At 41.9% G+C, this 20,370-nt stretch overlaps 1 protein-coding gene across 6 annotated transcripts in view; it reads left to right on the forward strand.

Annotated features, from left to right (window-relative positions):
* MAP2K5 (mitogen-activated protein kinase kinase 5) overlaps window positions 1–20,370 on the forward strand; it is a 177,315-nt gene that overhangs the window by 103,297 nt on the left and 53,648 nt on the right. For 3 of the 6 annotated variants that reach the window (XM_032232589.1, XM_032232590.1, XM_032232598.1), the window contains exons 17-18: window positions 953–982; window positions 20,277–20,303. In XM_032232589.1, coding sequence (XP_032088480.1) covers window positions 953–982; window positions 20,277–20,303 — 57 coding nt within the window. Of the gene's footprint in view, window positions 1–952; window positions 983–5,374; window positions 5,442–20,276; window positions 20,304–20,370 lie in introns of all 6 variants that reach the window. The other 3 variants (XM_032232593.1, XM_032232594.1, XR_004256607.1) reach the window with 2 other exon arrangements.

Consider the following 20,370-nt stretch of genomic DNA (forward strand, 5'->3'; position numbering starts at 1 on the left):
TGCTTAATAACCGCATAATTCACTAAGCCAGGGATGTCCAAACTTGGGAACTTTAAGACTTGTGGATTTCAATTCCCAGAATTCCTCAGCTAGACGGCTGGGGAATTCTGGGAGTTGAAGTCCACAAGTCTTAAAGTTCCCAATTTTGGATACCCCTGCACTAAAAGCAAGTGCACGGACTCATTCAATAACAAGAGAGCAAAGAAAAAGTCGTAAAATTGGATGCAACTCACTTTCCTTAGGCATGGAAATTCTGGTCCCAATTGCGGTGGCAACTCAAGGACCGCCATTGAATGTGCCATTTTCCTGGGTCCGTGGGGCGCAAGGCAATGAGGAGGTGCCCTTCTTGGGCCGGTGAACCTTTGAGTCCTTCTGTCTCAAAATCAACATCGTAACGAAAAGCAGTACCAGCAAGTGCCTGAGCTCGAAGGGAGGATTTGAATCCGTCACCGTGGGTCTGAATTGCGAGCCAGTGGAGAGTGGAGGGAGCACAACACCAAGGTCTCCGGGATGCTGACTTTCAAGAGCAAAAGGCAGGATTCGGCTTCCACGGTGGATGGAGGCTGTCCAAGCGCCTTGGCGCTTCCTGCATGCTCATTGCGACCGTCCGCTCTCGTCCAAATGGCTCGAATCTCTTAGCAACTGAAATGCACAAAGAGGCCACAGAATTGAAAAAGGCCCATATTTTGTTTACGAGCAGAGAATTTGGCTGGGCAGGCAGGCAGACAAATAGAGGTTTTTAACAGATCTGCTGCTCATTTATGGACAGCCTTTCCAAATATTGGCATTTCGCTTTATCTGTTAAGGTTTGTTTGTTTTTCATTCTGTCTCTCTCGTTCACTCTCTTTTTGCCCTCAGAGCAATTCTGAATCGTGAGCCCCTCTCAACCCCCTTCCTTTTGCTCAACCCCTAATGCAAATCTCTCTAACGAGACCATTGTTTTCTCTTCCAGCTTGCTCTCGGGAGGTTCCCCTATCCTCAGGTAAGACGTTCCTTGCTGCCTCATTGATTCCTGTGGATGAAGTTGCAACAAGCAATTGTGTCAGTCTTTCCACCTGCTTCATATAAATCTGCCGTATTAAATCAAAAAGCAATCACTTCAGAGTTGTCCAAAACCGCCCTGGATTCTGTTCTCCTTTTAAGGTCCAGGATTTTTTTTTATCCCTCTTAGACTGCTTCCCGGAGTGGAGCTTATAGTGAGTTTTTTTTTTTTTCAACCTTTTTTAAAACTATTTTATTCATTTTCACATTTCATTTTACAATCACTTACATACAGGGTATTTGCTATAAAAGAAAAAAAAATATATAAATAAATAAATAAATAAAAATAAAAAAGAAAACACAACTCATCATTCACAACCCCACCTGACACTTCCATCCTCCATACACCCCATCTACCCCCTCCAACTTTCCTTTCCTCCCTCTAACGCTCCCCTCCTACTTCCCTTTCCCCTCAAACCTTCCTTCTCCCCTTACTCCCAACACGCCCTCCTTGCATTCCCCTTACTCCTTCCTTACTCCTCCCTCCTCTTTCCCTCTACCTCCCTCCTTGGTGTATTCCTTTATTCAAGTGTTGTTTATTATAATCTGATAAAAAGTAAAATAAACCAAGGAAAATATATATATATAAAGAAAGAAAAGAGAAAAAAAAGGGGAAAAAAAGAACAACCGTATATAAGTGCATTCTTGTTCTTATTGCGACTATGTTAACACCCACCCACCCACCCCCCATAAATCCCCATCCCTACTCCTCCCGACTTCCCAGGGCCCACACCTGGCACTGCCTTCTATCTAAAGTATCTTACGTTCGTATGGATTAAAAATAAAAGTAATATATTAAAGGGAAAAAAAACAAAAAAAAAAAAAAACAAAAAAAAAAAAAGAACAAAGAAAAAAGAAAAAAAAAAGAAACTCTTTGTGTTAAGCTCAGCCCCCCATCTTTATCTATGCTTAAATAGTATAAGTCATTCTATCTATATTTTATTCTCGTCTCTTGCTTCTTTGTTATTTACCCCGACCTCCTGTAGACTCTCCCATTCCTCTTCCTTAACCTTGTATTCAGATAAACATTTATCCAAATTTGTATAGACATCAATATACAATCTAACTCAAACATAATCCCTTCTATTAAAATTTTAGCAGCGTGGATCATTCCACATATTCAAATATTACTTTACAGAAGAATAATCAAACTTTCCCTTTCTTAACCTTAATTTCAAACAATAATTCAAAATAATCTGACCAAACTTTCCCTTCTTAGTAAAATTTAAGCAGCGTGGATCAAGTATTACTTTACACAAAAATCAGTTTGCATTCTATCTTGAAATGATCCCGACCAGCTTTCCCTTCTAATAGGATTTAAACAACGTAAATCATTCAGTATATACATTCAGTATCACCCCACCAATATACGTAAATCATTCCACATGCATTTTACCCTCATCCCTTGCTTCTCTAATATTTGCCACTATCAAATTTATGCAAACATTAGTTTAAAATCTAGCTCAAAATAATTTCACCAAGCTTTCCCTTCTAATAAAAATTAAATAGCATAGATCATTCCACATATTCAAATAATAGTTTCAGCAAGAATCAGTTTACCTTCTATTTTAAAATAATCTCTTCAAACTTTCCCTTCTAACAAGATTTAAACAGCGTAAATCATTCTGCATGCATTTTACATATATACATTCAATATCGAGCTTATAGTGAGTTTGAAGCCAAGCAAATTTGCTTTTCTGCATTCCCTTCAACATGCTGGCTGGAAGTGATATGTGTCAAAATCCGGTGTCTTTAGAGTAGCGTTTTTCAACCTTCGGCATGCTGGGATTTGAAGTCCACCTATCTTAATGTTCCCGAGGTTGAAAAATGCTGCTCTAAAGTATAATCTTTATTGTCATTGTACTTAAATACAATGAAATTAGTTTTAACCTCACTGGTACAAAATTATAACAGGAACGGGGGGGGGAAAAGGAAAAGGAAAAAAAAGCTAGCATGTGCATGGAGTGATTTTGGTTGTATTTAAAAGTCTCACAGCCCAAGGATAGAAACTATCTTTAAACCTCTTTGTTCGGCTGGCTATACTTCGATGTCTACTTCCCGATGGTAGAAGTGCAAAGAGACACTGATCAGGGTGTGAATCATCTCTGAATATCTTCCTTACTCTGCTAAAGCAGCGAGATCTGGACCAGGAAGATTCTGGGACTTGAAGTCCACAGCTATTAAGGAGAATTTCATTTTTTTTTAGAAAAAGAAGAAAGCAACTGCGATCACAAATGCTTCTATATATGAAGCTCTTTATATGAGTTTGTTATGGTTGGAAGATGTGGTTGGAAGAGGACGGAGGCCACTAATCCCAGCCACGGTTACTGGTGGTTGTGGCTTATGCCCAGAGCCTCCACACCTTTCCTGTCGTTCTTTTCCACGTCTGGGTTGGTTTTCAGAAAGAAGAACTTGTTGTGCATATTTCTTGTTATTGGATTGGCCTTGAAAATTACTTGAAAAAAGAAGTTTGTCTCTGCTTATAGGCACCCCTCTATCAAATCACCAGCAGGATTGACAGAGAGGAGTGGTTGGATGTTGCAGAAAGTCTTTTTTGCACACCGGTTCAGCCACCACTGACTCTGCAGGAATGCCATGTTTTATAAAAGGATGGGAGTGATGGTGGAAGATAGGTAGGCCTCCTTGACCTATGACCACAATTGAGCCCAGAATTTCTGTTGCTAAGTGAGAAATTTGTTAAATGAGTTTTGCCCTGATTTTACAACCTTTCTTGCCACAGTTGTTATGGGAATCACCTCAGTTGTTAAATTAGTAACACTGTTGCTAAGTGAATCTAGATTTCCCATTGGTTTTGCTTGTCATAAGGTTGCAAAAGGAGAGCACATGATCCGTGGACACTGCAACTGTCATAAATATGAATCGGTTGTCGAGCGTCTGAATATAAACCACATGATTAACACCGTTATAATTTCAAATGGTCACTAAATGAACTGCTGTAAGTCGAGAACTACCTGTACTACTACAGTGGGACCTTGGTACTCATTGTTAATTGATTCCGGGAGGCGTAATGAGTACCGAAAAGGATGAGAACCAAGCAAATGTTTCCCATAAGGAATAATATAATGAGTCACAAGGCAGCCGACAATGACTAGCATTTACTTATGGCCTTTGGCAAAAGCACCCAATAGGGAGTAATGGGTTCACTGAACGTCCACAGCCATTCGCTTAATGGCTGCCGCAAAAAGAGGTTGTAAACTCAGGTAGGTCAGGTGGATTGCCCCCTTTACAGCAGTCACGACTTACGACTGTAATGAGCAGGCTTCATTATGATCATAAGTTGAGGACTACCTGTGGAGCGATAGGTGGGAGCTGCCATATAGGCCAGTGTTTTTCAACCTTGGCAACTTTATGCAGTGTGGACTTCAACTCCCAGAATTCCCCAGCCAGCAACTGGCTGGGGAATTCTGGGAGTTGAAGTCCCCACTTCATAAAGTTGCCAAGGTTGAATAACTCTAGATAGGCCAAGCTCAGGTTTTGCAGCTCCATTAACCCTAAATGATAGTTACCACTCCATATCGAGCAGGTTTCTTATCCTTCCAAACCACTTTTTCCTTGACCCCCATCTCATTTAAATGAAAAACCAAGAACAATTCACGTGAACTCCATATGGAAACATTCCACATATTTCTTCAAATATTCAGAGCCTTTTCCTCACAGGGTGGAGCCCAAAAGAGTCCTGGCCCCAGGCTGGATTTTATTATTTAGCTGAATCTTTATGGATTTCATTCTCTACAATAATATCCATCACAACTAAAACAGGTTGTGCGACCTTCTCGCAAGCGAAGTCCATGTGGAAGTCAGACTCACATAACAACGGAGTTACTAACTCGCCAACTGCTGCCATCCACTTAACAACCATGGCAAGAAAGGTCATAAAATGGGGCAAAACTCACTTAACGAACTTCTTACTTAACAACAAGGATATTGGGCTCAGTTGTGGTCGTATGTCAAGAGCATTGTACTGTAATTTTTGTCATTCAACATTTCATTTGCCCCCACCCCTCCTTTTGCATCCTCTCTTTAAGATTCTATCCCATCGTTTCTTTGATATTAATGCAACTCTTTTCCCTTGGCCAGTCGTGGCAAGTTGGCCTAGACCCCTCCCTAGAGGTGGGGTGCCCATTTTTGCTCCTGGCTTTGTCTGCACAAACCCTCCAATGACAATTGTGGTTCTTAAGAGTATGAGAAATCCTGCGATATACAGCTCAAAATTTAATTACTGGAAGTGGTATGTTTATTCCTTGCCCATGCCTAACCCTAGTGAAAGCTTTTGTTGTATTCGTTGGGGGCATAAATGCATTTATCATTTCAGGCGGTTGCAACACTGCAAAGTTACAATTCTCTTGCACCGGCAGAGGAAGCAGCAGCCTATTCCCCAGGTGAATGGCAGTCTCTTTTCCTAACCTCCCCGTTGATAAAGGCCAAAGGGCCGGGAGGCATCTCTGATTTAAAACCAGTGTTGGTCTGTGCTCTTTAAGCATCTATTAACTTGTTATTATTATGCAAATGAACCATACTAATTTATGCACGGTTAGATTATGCAGATGCCTCACCGCTATGGTTATTGAATAATAGGAAGCAATTTGATCTCTTCCTTGTGTTTAGAAATACTTTTTTTTTTAAAAATGGAACTAATTCTCTGATACTTGAAGATTTAGTAGCTGAATCCATGCTTTCTCTCAATTTGCTGCTCTTGGGTGGTTGTCCTTAAACCAGCAGCTGCCTGGTGTAGAGGCCTTGTATAGCTCTCATTCATAAATACTACATACTGGATCCAAAAGTGCCTGGTGGCAGAGGAAGAATATTTACTATAATGACCAGCAAAGTAGGGAAAGGCTCAAGAGCGAATGGGATCTTTCAAAGGACGCTGAATAGTAGCCAGGTGTCTGTTCAACAGGTGAGTGATGGCTTTCAACATGGGCAAAATTCAGAATGTGCAAAAGAAAATGGGACTCTCCCTGTTGTTCTGGATAGCCCCGGAGAAGAAGGACGTCTTGGCACTTCTTAGAACAATGGGGATTGGCTAACCTCAGCAAGATAACCATCAGGGGCCATCAACCTGTCTGTGGTTGAAGTCATAAATCATGTTGGTCGTTAAGCGAGTCGTCACGTGATAGCACCCAATTTTGTAATCCTTTTTGCCGTGGTCATTAAGTGGACATGGCATTTGTAAAGTGAACACCGTGGTCAATTAGCAAACCCTTTGTCTGCAATGGGCATTTTTTGCCCAGAAACCAGTAAATGCCGGTTTCCGGCAAGAAAAGTGCAATCACAGTCATGTGACCACAGGGCTCTGTAAATGGCTGAAAATGCAAGCCCAATTACCAAGTGCCCCAAATTCAGTCACAGGACCACCACCCCCGAGGGGGGGGGGAGAAAGCTTCAGAGTTCCAAATCCAGGCCATAAGTACCTTTTTCAGAATTGGTTATAATTTCAAAGAGTCGCTAAATGGCCAGTTACAACTCAAGGACTACCTGTACATCAGTCTGGGAGCGAAAGCTACAGTTGAGCTCAAAAACATTTCAGGATCGCACTGCAACAACCTCGGGTTTCTCAGCAAGCTGGACTGCAACATAGGGGTAGGTACCTCCCCCCCCAAAAAAAAACCACATACCCCCAAAAGCGCTTGGAAAGAATGTGAGTGGCAGCTCTGTGAAGTGCGACTTCTCTTTGAACCAGCCCCACTGTTCAGATTCTGCCTCCTCTTTCTCTTGCTTTGTGTAAGAGTCTAAAAGTGAATCTCTTTGAGGCAGGAAGCCCCGTTTCCATCTGTTCTTTGTTTTGGTAACAGACAGAACAGCTACCAGGCTGTTTGCTTTTCACCGTGTGAGGACTCGATCAGAGAGAGGGATAAAGAGCCTCCAGTGTCTGTGCAGAACCCCCAGGGCACAAGAGCCTCCCTTAAAAATTCTGTCTATACTTTATGTATGATGCGCTCCCTCTTCCTAGGCATGAAAACAAGATGTCAAAACGTTTATATTAGGATGCTGTTTCTGATATAGGGTGAATTTTATTGTCCTTTTTTCGTTTGCAGTTTATTTGCAATTGTCAGTTTGCATAGAAAACATTTAAATATGGTGATAATTAGATGAAACACTGCTACCGCCAGGTGTTTTTTACAAGCAAATGCCACAGTTTGCTAAATCCAGCAAATTGCGAAGATATTTGATGCTTATCTATAATTGTGATCTTGTCGCACATTTGTTGGCAAGGATTAAAAAATGTTCTGAAAGAATGGTAGTTTTAGCCACTTTAAATTCCAGACTTGAAGTGTTTTGTTCCCTCCAAAAGAGATTTAGACAAATCCTTCTATCCTGACAGAGATATAGTCATGTTCCACGTGTTAAGTGAATCATCTAAATAACCAAACCGTAGAATCTTCCTTTTGAAATTAGTTTCAATTTTCTACTTTGTCTCCCAAATCTCTGGTTGTGCATTTTGTGGTATCAGTGTGGTTTTGACCTAATCTTGCTGGTCCAGTCGGGAGAGAATTCTGTAGAGCTATATGGAGTTGTGCAGGATTCTTGCAAGGGTCAAGTCTTGGAGAAACCTGCAGGACATAAAGGTTGCCTCTTCCCTTTACAGCAATACCAGCTGTCTCGATTAGATCAAAAGGTGGCACAAGGCAGGGCCACGTCTTATCATCAGGAAATTTCGAGAGTTAGAAATTGTGCCTGCTGGTGCTTAAACTGCTCCCGGTTAGTGGCTGGGTGAATCCGTTGGCTGCCCTGAGCGGAGATGCCGCTTTTTGGCTGCCAGAGATTGTGAGGAATATATTCCAGTGATTTCATCTGAATCTGGCTAAAGACCCTTCCCCCTGTTTTCGGATACACTTGCAGATCTTTGTTAATAAATTACATCAAACGATTTGAAGTTTGGAAGGGAGGATGCTTGGCCCCCTCCTTCTTTAAAAAAAATCTGAGTAAATAGTGCCCCTGGTATTGTAAAGCTTTGAATGTTTTCACACCCCATTAATTTATTACTTCTCCTTCATCTTTAAATTTCATTTTTTTTCCATAAAAAAAATTCCAGCTCCCTGCTGCTTGTGAGATTTCCATCTTGTTGTTAATTTTCTCTGCTCCATATGGAGCACCAGACATTTCACCTGGAGGCTGTACTAGATTTTCCTGTAGTGATCGCACTTCCGGAGGGCAGAGCTGTCATTTCGGGTTCCTTGTGCATCTGTCTGTGCCAGGCTTTCTTCCACTGGCACCAGAGAGTGTGAATAACAAATTGTGTGCACCTGAGATTTGGGTGAGGGTGTGGGTGGCTGGTGGATCTCTGCAAGCTGATTTTGTCCCAAGTTTGAGACAATCACACCTACCATGTAGCTTCACTTTGTGGAGTCCAACCTGAATACAGAAAGCCTAGAGAAGAGGAGAGAGAGAGAGAGGGAGAGAGAGAGAAGTAAATATTTCATCCTGCCTTGTCATTGATTAGAACAGAGCCTTTAATTTCATCTCACCCCATGTTGCGATTAATTTGCATTCTTTGTCAGAAGTTAATGGAGTTTTTTATGGTTCAGTTTGAAATCCTTGAAGACATCAGTGAGTTGATCTGATGTTTATACAACCGCCAGCGGAAATTTTTTTGCTTTTGATTGATGGGAAGCTTGGTGTTTATTCCAAACGGCTTTTAAAGCTGTTTTTAAGAATTATTTGAATAAAATGCAAGCGAGATATTGTTATAATGAGCAAGATTATCTGTTAAAAATCTGTTTCAAATAAGGAGCATGGTAAGTAGAAGAAGGGAGGGAGAGAAGAAGCTCTCCCCTTCCCCCCCCCCCATAAAAAAAGGAAGAAGTGGCAAATGCAGAGGGGCCCTTTCACACAACCATCAAGCCAGCCTTGAAATGCCTGATTGCAAATCTGCCAAGGTGAGAGACCAGCGCAAGGAGCCTTGTCTGCACTTTGCCTTCCAAAGGGCAACTTTTGTTCTCCTTTTTAATGACGGCCAATTGCAAGCCAGGCTTTGCAAACGGCCGTTTCCCATCTCTCCTGCCAGCCTTTCCCTGCCTGGCTGTGGCCAAACGGTTTGATGGAGTGTTGCTGTCTTGCGCCTAACTCAAAGGGACAAGACTGGGAGGCCGGTTAGCTCAGCGAAATGATGACATATTGCTTTGCCGTGGACAGAGGCAGCCAGGTCCAGTGCCACGCAAACAAAAGTGTGAGTAATCGAGAGGGCTTGAGGACGCAGGGCCTTGTTTAGGTTGGTTTTGTAAAGGGACGTCGCCTTCCCAAGTGCAGCTAATTGAGAGGAGCTGTGGGTGGAAAGGCTGGGCCTCTGATCCAGAGCCCACCATGGAGGTGGACGAGGTGATGGTCCAAGGTGGAGGAGCGAATCTTTTGCACAAATGGAGCCTTAAGCAGGCAGCTCTTGCTAGGGAAGGAAGCCCTAGTCCAGGTTGTACCTTCACAAAGATGGATAATCACAAGGGTCGGAATAGCTGCCTCTCTCTTCGTCTTCTGAGTTTACGCTCTGGCCTCCAAATGGAGACGTTGCTCAGCTGTTCTCCCTACGTTAGAATTTCTCCATTTTAGTCATATTAACACTTTACAAATCCACAATCCAAAGAGCAAGAGATGATTGCAAAACTCTTTATTTTATCCTGGAAATTCATCTTAGAAAAATGTACAGTGAAACTTTTTCCTGTTCCAAGCAGCTTCTTGGTCATTCTGGTCTATGTGATTTCAGTTGAGTCTCCAGGACTTTCTCTTCACTTAAAAAAAGATTATAAATGGGCCCTAACAGACTCTTAAATCACACAGAGAGGTCAAATGTGCATATTTGAAGGTCTACAATGATGAAATTATCATCTGTCCCATAATATTTGAATTCATTCATTGAGATAGAGCACCGTTTTATCTCAAATGATCACGAAGAATAAAAATTATATACACTACAACTACCTTGCAAAGCCAACCAAAGAAACATTGCAACAGTGGTTGGCATGCCGCCAAACTGTGCATGCATGCATAGTGCGCATCAAGTGCGCACACTGGGCCCACGAGCAAACCGGCAGTAGTGCCTGCCGGAACCCACCCCTGCATTGCAACTATGCAAAATGGAGAGTGTGATGCAGAAAACTGGATGGGCACCAGGAAGGAGATCACCCCCAAATATATGTATGTTATAAAGGTTTTTAAAAACCCAGCATTTAAAGCCCAACCCATCCCGAGTCAGCATTGCACAATGGTGGCATCTCGTCTCCTCCTCTGAAGTCCCTCTCTTGGCTTCTGAATAAAGCATCTTCTTCCATAGGAGGAATGGGTCTGCTGTCTGATCTTCTCAAAGGAAAGACGTCCACCTGAACAGGCCTTTAAAAATCACCCTCTATCCTCAGTACTAACAGTGAGAAGACAGCCAATGTAAGACATGTAAACAATGCGAAAAAGCTTTCTTAAGACCAGGGGTACCATATTCAAGGCCCGCAGGCCAGATCCGGCCTGTGAGGTGCTTAAATCTGGCCCGTGGGCCCCTCCTGGAAACTGAAGGACCGGCCCACAGTGCCTCTGCCAGCAAAAACGGAGCTAGGGAGGACCAAGTGCAGCCCTCCTGGGCTCCGTATTTGGCCACGACAGCCTCCTGCAGCCCTCTGCCAATGAAAATGGAGCTCTCCCAAGTGGCCCTCCCAAGCTCTGTTTTCACTAGCAGAGGGCTACAGGAGGCCGTCCCGGCTGAAAACAGAGCCTCATTGAGTGATGTCAAGCTGGCCATGCCCCCCAAGGTCAAACACAACCCTGATGCGTCCCTCAATGAAATTGAGTTTGACACCCTGCTTAAGACAGACCAACTATAGGTTTCACCACGGCTTCCTGCATGAATCAAAGGTCCCAAGCCGTCTCCCAAGGGTAGACCCAGCGATTGGATGATGTTTTCCCTTAATTCTGTCTGGAGGGGCTGGATCCAAAGTATCCCAGGAGGGGCGCAAATTGCATTCTATTGCATTCTGGCGCAGTGGTTAAAATGCAGCACTGCAGGCTACTGCTAGATCAGCAGGTCAGCGGTTCAAATCTCACCGGCTCAGGGTTGACTCAGCCTTCCATCCTTCCGAGGTGGGTAAAATGAGGACCCAGATTGTTGGGGGCAATATGCTGACTCTCTGTAAACCGCTTAGAGAGGCCTGAAGGCCTATGAAGCGGTATATAAGTCTACTGCTATTGCTATTGCTATTGCTATTGCGCTGCTGACAAAACCGACCTGAAAAAGACAAGTTGCACACTGCTCTTTGGGAGGGGGGGATGTGAAACCCTAGATTCCCATTTGAAATGGGTCCAAGGAGTTGAGGATCTGGCATCTCCAATATGATTCCTGATGAGACTTCCCAGGAGCGCTGCGCTGCATGCTCCCGTGCGGCCTAATTTCTCCAATCTGTGGTATTTTCAGGGGATGGCAGAGGTACATGGAAGCACCAGGTTGGGCTGAGGGTTTGCCCAGCAATAGGAAGGAAAGGAAGCAGGCAGGAATCCAGTGGGTGGAGAAGTAATCTACACTGGTCCACCAAATTCTATTTTTGCCGGTTTTCCTTTTCCCAAAGGTAGTTTTTCAAAAGACAGCTGGGCTTTCTTTGATTTTGCTTCTCATCCAAGAAGCTTCTTCGGTTCTGACAAAATGGTGGAGAATGGAAGGAAAGGACTGTGTTGTCCTTTCTGCAGTTCCAAGAAGGCTGCACACCCCTTTGCACTATCCAGGTGACTCTGAGGGCACAGATAAACCTGCAGGTGGCCTCAACAACTCTCAGAAAGAGTGCTAATGACCAGATGACTGCAAGAATATAAATCCTTCCATCCTCCACGTTCAGTCAGAACTGAAGAAGCTTCTTGGGTGAGAAGCAAAACGTCTTCAAGCAAAAACAAAAGAAAGTCCAGTTGTCTTTTGAAATGAAAAAAGCACCTTTGGGACAACTATGACCTGGATGACTGAGAATCTCCATGGACCGCCTTCCTTTTGCAATACCAAACATTTTGCAAAAAGCTCTTGATTCAAAAGCCTTTATTTTCTCCTTTTGGGGGGAGAGAAAAAAAATATTTTGTTTCAGCAATTCCTCCCTCATGATTCCTGTTAGTGCAATTGAATTGTGGGTCAAAGAGCCCTCCATCCAAGGACTTCCATTTAAAAGCAATTCATTTATTTGCAGCATCTTAAAAGGGCTGAGTAATTGGCTGGTTTTAATTGAAGCTGTTGCTCCAGCTCCTTAGTACTAGGAAGCTCCAAGGCTCTTTTTCTTGTGTGTAATCCATAATATTGACCATGTTTGGCCTGTTTTCATTTTGATGTAGGAGCTACTTTTCAAAGGAAGAGAGAAAGAACATATAATTTTGTTTAACTAGAAAAGCTGCTTTGCTGATATTTTCCTTTTTCAAATGATTGAAGTATCATTTAAACATTTATTTTGTGGAATAATTGAAGAGCAGCAAACAGCCAGTTTCAAAATAACTGCGAAATCTGTTGCCATTTAATGTATAACTGTTCGGAACCATTTAAAAGACATTAAACATTGTTCACATGTTGATGTCAACATAATGCTGTTTTCCATGGTGAATTGTAAGAAAAGAAAAGCTATATTTTATTAGTTTTTACAGAAAATAAAGAAATTAATCTATTATTTACTGTTTCAATTTTTTTTAAACCTAAAGTTCATTTTATAAGAGTTTTCTCACTGAATATGTGCAAAACACCTAAAAATATGTAGACTTTCATGAACTGATATCTTCTGTTCTTACCAAAATATAGTTTAAAATTCAGTATAGCTTTCCTATTTAAGAGTTATGACACTGTTGCATTACAGCACATAAGACTGTCTTAGATACATTTTCTATGAGTCAGTAGAATGGATACTGATATAATTAACGGTAGATTATGCCTTTTCAGTAATATCATAGTGGAGGATGCATAATATCACTCTCTTTGTTTGGATAGCATGGGCTACCCAAATAGAGTGAAACCCAATGCAGCCTTTTCTGGCATAGTACACCTTCAGAGCTCAAGATCTGTGGAAAAAAATGAATTGCTTTGTGGCATAATTCTGAATGCCGTGTTCAGAACAAGGCATTTGAAAGATTATCTTTTTATTTCCCAAGTGTTTCCATAGCTTTACATGTATTTCCATAACTGGGTAGCTGAAGAGAGCAAGCGAGGGAGGGAGGCAGAAGTACATCATCACAACTAGTATGAGATTTATATGTTGGCATGAAGAAAAAAAGAACAAGTGTTGCTTTGATCCCAAAACAGGTTATTTATAGAAGTGAATTGTCATGTTAATATAATCAAAGGAAGGCAGGTTTATTTTTAGTATTTAGAGCTAAGAACGTGTTGCAAGTATGTTTTCAGTGTAACTTTGCACTTTATGCTATTCTACTGCACTTCATTTTCCCTTTTTGTTTTATGAGCTGCTAATCTGGCATACCACCAGATTTGTTACTGAGGAGCTGTTACAACTGTATTTAAGGAACCTTCCAGGAGAGGAGCCAAATATTAAGGAAAGCAGGATATAACACTGGTGGATTGTTCCCTAAGCTGCAAAAGAAGGAATTCTTTTAGAGTCCCTTGACGGAAGAAAGTGGCTTTTGTTGTTGTTGTTGTCGTCGTTGTCATTGTTTAAGGAAGAATAACAGAGGAGGATATAAAGAACTAGAATTGGGTGCAGGTCAAGCATATATTTTGCAAAAGCAAAACGTCCACGAATTTAACTATTACATGAAACATCCGAAACTGCTTGCATTTTTAACCAGTTTTCCCACCCAACCTTCCTTTCGGATGTCCCATAGATGCTTTTTTTCCCCCTTGAAGACGTTTCGCTTCTCATCCAAGAAGCTTCTTGGATGAGAAGGCAAAACCTCTTCAAGAAAAATCAAGACCCGGTTGGCTTTTGAAAAAGCACCTTTGGGACAACCGTGGCCTGGATGGCTGAGGATCTGCGTAGACCCTTCCTTCTGGATATAAATGTGAATGTGTTTTATTGAGCATTCCAGGGAGTCTATAGACTGTACCGTTTCACTCAGTATATTATTCATACTCTGAGTCTGTGCAGACTTTGCCCAGAGTTAAAAACAAAAGTACAGATAGTCCTTGACTTATGACCAGTTGCTTAGTGACCAAAGTTACAAGGACACCCGCATGCTACTTATGACCAGGCTCTACAATTTTAACATCTCTTCCCCACCCCACCACACCCCACCCCAGTCACATGACTACGTTTTGGTTGCTCTGCAGCTGGCTTGCGTTTACAGCCATTTGCGGAGCCCTGCCGACACATGACAGCAGTTTTGCTGGAAACTGCTTTTTCCATTTGGTTTCTTGCCCCATAACAAACAATGGGTTCACTTAATGGCCACCCCCAAAACGGTTGTAAAATTTGATCCAGTCATGTGGTGACCCACTTTATAACATCATAACTTATAGCTATAATTGCAGACTCCAGCAAGGGCTACCTATAGTAATAGTAGTAGATTACAATCATTCATAGAAACGTTTAAAAGTTTTCTGTGTATTTCATATATGTTATACTAGTAATTGCTGCAGGAATTATTTGAAGGCTTCTGGGTGGAGTTTCTGCTTGGCTCAGTCCCACCAAATGGGACCCAGAGAAGGCTAGCTGAGCCTAAGACCAGAGCAGTCAGAACAGCCCACAAAGAGTTCCAGAAATAGGCTGCAAAGAATGACCAAATTGAGGCCTCCAGAGCTGGAGAATATTCCTCCTAGCCCAAGAGGAGCTTCTCATGGTGGCAGAAAGAGGAGAACCCTCCCAATCTAGCCCCTTACATTAAAACATCTAACCAAACAATATCCTCAGTGTAACCTAAAAGCAGAGGCTTCGTTGGTTGAGTTGGCTGTTTTGTTTGCTGAAATGTTCCAGGTTTGCAGGATTGGAGAAAGTAATCCACACTGTGTTGCACCGAAAAATGTACCTTAGAGAAGCCAAGTTTGAACACCTTGCCAGCAAAGGCTTAGGGAAAAATACGGTAACAGGTAACAGATTAACAGAATTGGAAGGGACCTTGTAGGCCATCTAGTCCAACCCCCCCACCCAAGCAGGAGACCCTACACCATTTTCGAAAGATGGCAGTCCAGTCTCTTCTTGAAAGCCTCCAGTGATGAAGCTCCCACAACCTCCGAAGGCAACTTCTGTTCCATGGGTTGATTGTTCTCACTGTCAGAAATTTTCTCCTTATTTCCAGGTTGAATCTCTCCTTGGTCAGTTTCCATTCATTAGACCCTTTTATGCCCTTTGGGTTCCCTGGAAAATAGCTTGGTCCTTCCAATCAGGTCTTTTAGCAGAGTTAGCAGATGAAGAGTCCAGCCCTCCCAACCTCTACTTGGAGCCCTTGACCTACCTTGTACAGACAGCCAACTTTTGAGTCTTCCTGCAGGAAGAACATTGGCGACTTACAGTAATTGAGAAATCAGCCCATCATTTTCTGCAGCATTGGAGTATTACAATACTGGAGGATTCCAAAACAAACCAGTTCCAGATGCTGAAATGCAGGCGTCTCCAAACTTGTCAAGTTTTAAGACTTGTGGATTCCCAGACTTCTCAGCCGGTGCTGTGAAGTCCACAAGTAAAGTCCACAAGTTGAAACGTAACAAGTCTGGGGACTCCTGTGGCAATGCAAAACGTTGAAATTTTTCAGTAAATTATTACTGAAACCTGACTTTGCCACAGCTTGCTTTCTGTAGATGTCCGAATTTACAGGAATGCCAAGGTGTAACGCACAACAAGGAATGGAGCAGGTGATGTGTTTTTGTTGAAAGCCAATTTACTCACCGAATGCTCCCTGCCACCAGATATTCCGGGTCCTCCTGCCTTGCCATCTGTGTGCACACGCATGCGCGCGCACACACACACACATCTTCACCACCCTCCCGACCTATATGTTTTATACTGACTGCTTCAGTTATCCTGAGGAAATACTTTTGCTGGGCTTTAGCTCATCTTCTTCCATGACCTGAGCATCCTAGCTGGGTCCCTTCCTTCTTAGTGTTGAAACTGCCCAAAATGTCCTGCTTTCTCCACCCACCTAGACTGGAAGCAGATGAAGAGCCGACTGCATTCAGATACCTGGAATGGACGTTGCATCACGTAAAATAAAGAGGAAACGTGTAAATGCTTCACTTTAAAAACCCCAGGTGGCATTTTCTGCTACATTTGGGCCTGGCAGCTCCAAATGGATTCAAGATAGGGTGTTGGTTCGAGTTGCGCTCTTGTGTTGTGTTCTGCCCCTCCTGTTCCCAATGCAGGAGATAGGTGGTGGGGTAAGAAAAGTGTGTGGCATATCCCCACAGCCTCCAGGTGGACCTTGCTCCTACTATCATCGAAACCAGAGCAGTGTAATTCAGGTAGTCTTCAACTTACAACCATTTGTTTAGTGAACGTTTCAAAGTTACAATGGCACTGAGAAAAGTGACATGACCATTTTTCACAGTTATGACCTTTGCAGTGTCCCCCTGATCACGGGATGAAAATTCAGATCTTGGCAACTGGTTCATATTTGTGACGATCACAGGATCCCGGGGTCACAGGATCCCCTTTTGCAACCTTCTGACAAGCAAAGTCAACGGGGAAGCCAGATTCACTTAACAACCATGTTACTAACTAATCAACCACAGTGATTCACTTAACAACTGTGGCAAGAAAGGTTGCAAAATCAAGAAAAAGTCACTTAACAAATGTCTTGCTTAACAACAGAAAATTTTGGTTCAATTGTAGTCATAAGTTGAGGACTACCTGTACAGGCTTCCCTAACTTGGCCTGCCTAGATATGTTAGGACTGCAGCTCCCAGCATTCCCAGTTGCTGTGCAAGATACCTAGACTGGAGAAGGCTCATAGGTTTCTTTGCTGGGAATCATCATACAGGAAGTCCTTTGACTTAGGACAGGAATTGGGACCTGTATTTCCATCATTAAGTAATGCAGCTGTGAGTCCTCCCGTGATTGCCTGCTTTTATGACTTTCTTGGGCTACAGTTGTTAAGTGAATCCAGCTTTCCCCATTGACTCTGCTTGTCAGACTTCGGCTGGGAAGGTCACAAGTGGGTTGTATAAACAGAGGCATAGAATCAAGATCACGTGAAGTATTAGTGCCATTTTATCAAACCCTAGTAAGGCCACACCTGGAATCCTGCAACCAGTTTTGGTCACCACATTGGAAAAAAGATGTTGAGACTTTGGAAAAAGTTCGGAGAAGAGCAACTAAGATGATCAAAGGCCTGGAAACTAAAATATAGGAAGAACGGCTGCAGAGTTTGGGTTTGGCTCGTCTAGAGAAAAGAAGAATTAGGGGCGACATGATAGCAGTATTCCAGTATTTGAGGGGCCACTACAAAGAAGAAGGGTTCAAATTATATCCCAAAGCACCAGAGGGCAAGGCAATAAACAATGGATGGAAACTAGTCAAAGAGAGAAGGCTAATTAAAGAGAAACTTCCTAACGGGGAGAACAACCAGTGGAGCAGCTTGCCTTCAAAAGTTGTGGGTGCTCCATCCCTGGAAGTTTTTAGGAAGAGTCTAGACAGTAACTTATCTGAAATAGTATAGATTCTCCCGCTTGAGCAGGAGGCTGGACTAGAACACCTCCAAGGTCCCTTCCAGCTCATTTATTCGATTCTAAATGGTGATCATGTGACTCTGGGAGCTGCAACGATCATAAATACATGGCAGACAAAATACCCTATATAAATAATGTATCGAAGGAATACTTTGGATTACCTTTTGAAACTAAATGCACTGGAGTTTCTACGCAGAAAATACAAATGGATAAAGCTGACAAGAATTTTGAGAAAAGAGACAAAGAAGAAAACAGGAAAACAGAAGTTTATCTGTGGGACTGAAGGATGGCCAGGAGGAAGAAGGAAAAAAAGAACAAAGTTGATTTATTGGATTATGGATAAATAACAATTTGCTATCTCTGGTGATGCTTAATGGTTATCCTGACTGGATAGCTTTTTAAAAAATGTTTCACTGGGTGTAATGGCTTATCTTGCAATATCTGTTATTTTTATATGTAAATAAGGGTTACTAATTCTGGTAATGTTTTAACTTTATATATTTTTTATAATGCTCATCATCTAACATAATAATTATATACGATCATAATTTTTAACACCATCAAACAACGACTGCCTGTCCCAGGTCCTTGGGAAGAACTTGGATAGAAGTGCCAAATCCAGTGTAAACATTTGGCTGACTATACAACCTACTTATAGTGATAAAGGGACACAAGTGTTTTCTAATGTTTCTCTTTTAAATAGAAGGTTTGAGTTCATTAAAAACAAACATGACCATATTGGTCAAAAGGAACAAAAACAATTCTAACATCTTTTGATTATTAAAGCGAGGAATGAGCAGGATCTAGATTAAATGGAAATGGAGATTATGTATTTATGTTGCTAGGTGTCTCTTAATTTTTACTGGGCCTTTGCTGATGTCTAAGGAGAGCTGAAGATTTAAGTTGAAAGGAAACGGGGTGAAGTATGGAATGAAGATGCATTTGGTTGTATTTCAAGAGACAGTGATAAGTTCTTAATGTTGAATATACTTGCTGGGGGTGAAGGAGGAAGTTTCTTTTTCTTACTACTTCCTTGGAGCATTTTTCCCTACTTTTTCCTTTTTCTTTTTTATGTATTTTTGTATTAAGTTCTCGTATTAGTTTGACCTGTTCAATATATTTCTTAATAAAATTAGTAGCGGGGAAAAGTAAATACATACCAGTGGCCAAGTGCCTAAATCGTGATTACATGACCATGGGAACCCGTCGTATGTCACTTGTTTCTGCGCTGTCTTAACTTTAGTTGCTAAGTGGATGGTCGTGAGGTTGAAGCCTACACGTACAAGTGAAACCTTTTTTTCCTAAGTCTGTCCTTCCCACTCCCTTATGGGGGAGGGTATTTTCAGCTATGGATTTGGGCTTGGTTCCATTGTGCATCGTTACCTGGGCAAACTCTTACTTAAGAGAGAAAGCCTCCAGCAAATTGGGAAGAAAGAGCCCATGAAGCCGATGGTCAGCATACCAGCCATTCATCATTTCTGACATTGCTGAGCTGGGAATATTGAATGGGAAGGGTCAACCATTGCAAGAAAAATAAAGATGTTTTAGGTTCGTGCCTTTCCTTGTATCCCAGAAATCTTTTTAAGTAGGCTTTGTGATCTCACAGTGTTTTTGTTACTTCGTTTGGACTTTTTAGACTTTTCTTTTTAAAGTAGGGGTAGATTATAAATAATAGTGAATAAATAAAGGGATGTCCAATCGCATACGATAAAACCGAGAGGGGACACGTTGATCTGTGCAAAAGGTTGGATGGATGGATTACTGGCAGCTAGCAGAGACTTCCCCCACGGAAGGACACCTTCAGGTCTCTTGGTCCATACATGGGTCTCCTGTCTGCAAAACTGACTTTCTGAGCAGGTTACCAAGGCTAGATTGCTGAAGGGATTTGATTTGTCCATAGAAGGTAGAATAATAGATTTGGAAGGGACTTGGAGGTCTTCTAGTCCAACCCCTTCCTCAAGCAGGAGACCCCTGTACGATTTCAGCTTGAGTCTTGCAGACGCCCGTCAAGGTCATTGGGAATAGGGGGATTGCCCAAAAGACAGTCATTTCTTGAACCTAACGTAGGTATATGGAAAGTAGCTATGGGGTTTGAGAGCATGTAGTAAACTCTCAAAAGTGGAGCATCAACTAGTATTCACCAAGTACAGGCAGATAGTTCAGCTACATAATTAAAGTTTTCTTAAAAAAAAAAGAGGGGATTATGAGCAGACCCTGGCAGTAATCCAAAATTCTAATTTCTGACTATGATTTAATTTCAATTTTAAATAAATCGGTTTTTAATTTAAAAAGAGTGAGCTTCATAACATTAGCAATGATTGCAACATTAAGCGCAGTGCTCACAATCTAGCAATATAAAACATTATTTATATCTGAATCGTAAACAGCCTTTTGAAATGGATTATGCTTTTTCTCCCTATTCTAATACAACCTGGAGGGTACTAAAAAGTGTTGTGTGAAATTAACATTCTGCTGACTTTCGCCTATAAATGAGAAGCGAGCTATTAACATTTGTGTATTTTCATTATGTAAATTGTGTTAACACATGCCCACAAATTGCCACCAGCGATACAATAATTTTCTCTCAGTGATCATAATGTGTCCAAGTGAGTCATTTTGATTATGACATGCTAATTACATATTGCCTCCCCTTTTTTTCCCCCCTTTTCAGATTCAGAAAAACCAGGGATCTTTAATGGTAAGCTTTATGAGTTTGGGAAAAAAATTCACTTTTCTTTTTCCTGATGGCTGCTTCTTCGCATGCT

The sequence above is a fragment of the Thamnophis elegans genome, chromosome 16 (genome assembly GCF_009769535.1).
Source record: "Thamnophis elegans isolate rThaEle1 chromosome 16, rThaEle1.pri, whole genome shotgun sequence".
NCBI lineage: Eukaryota > Metazoa > Chordata > Lepidosauria > Squamata > Colubridae > Thamnophis > Thamnophis elegans.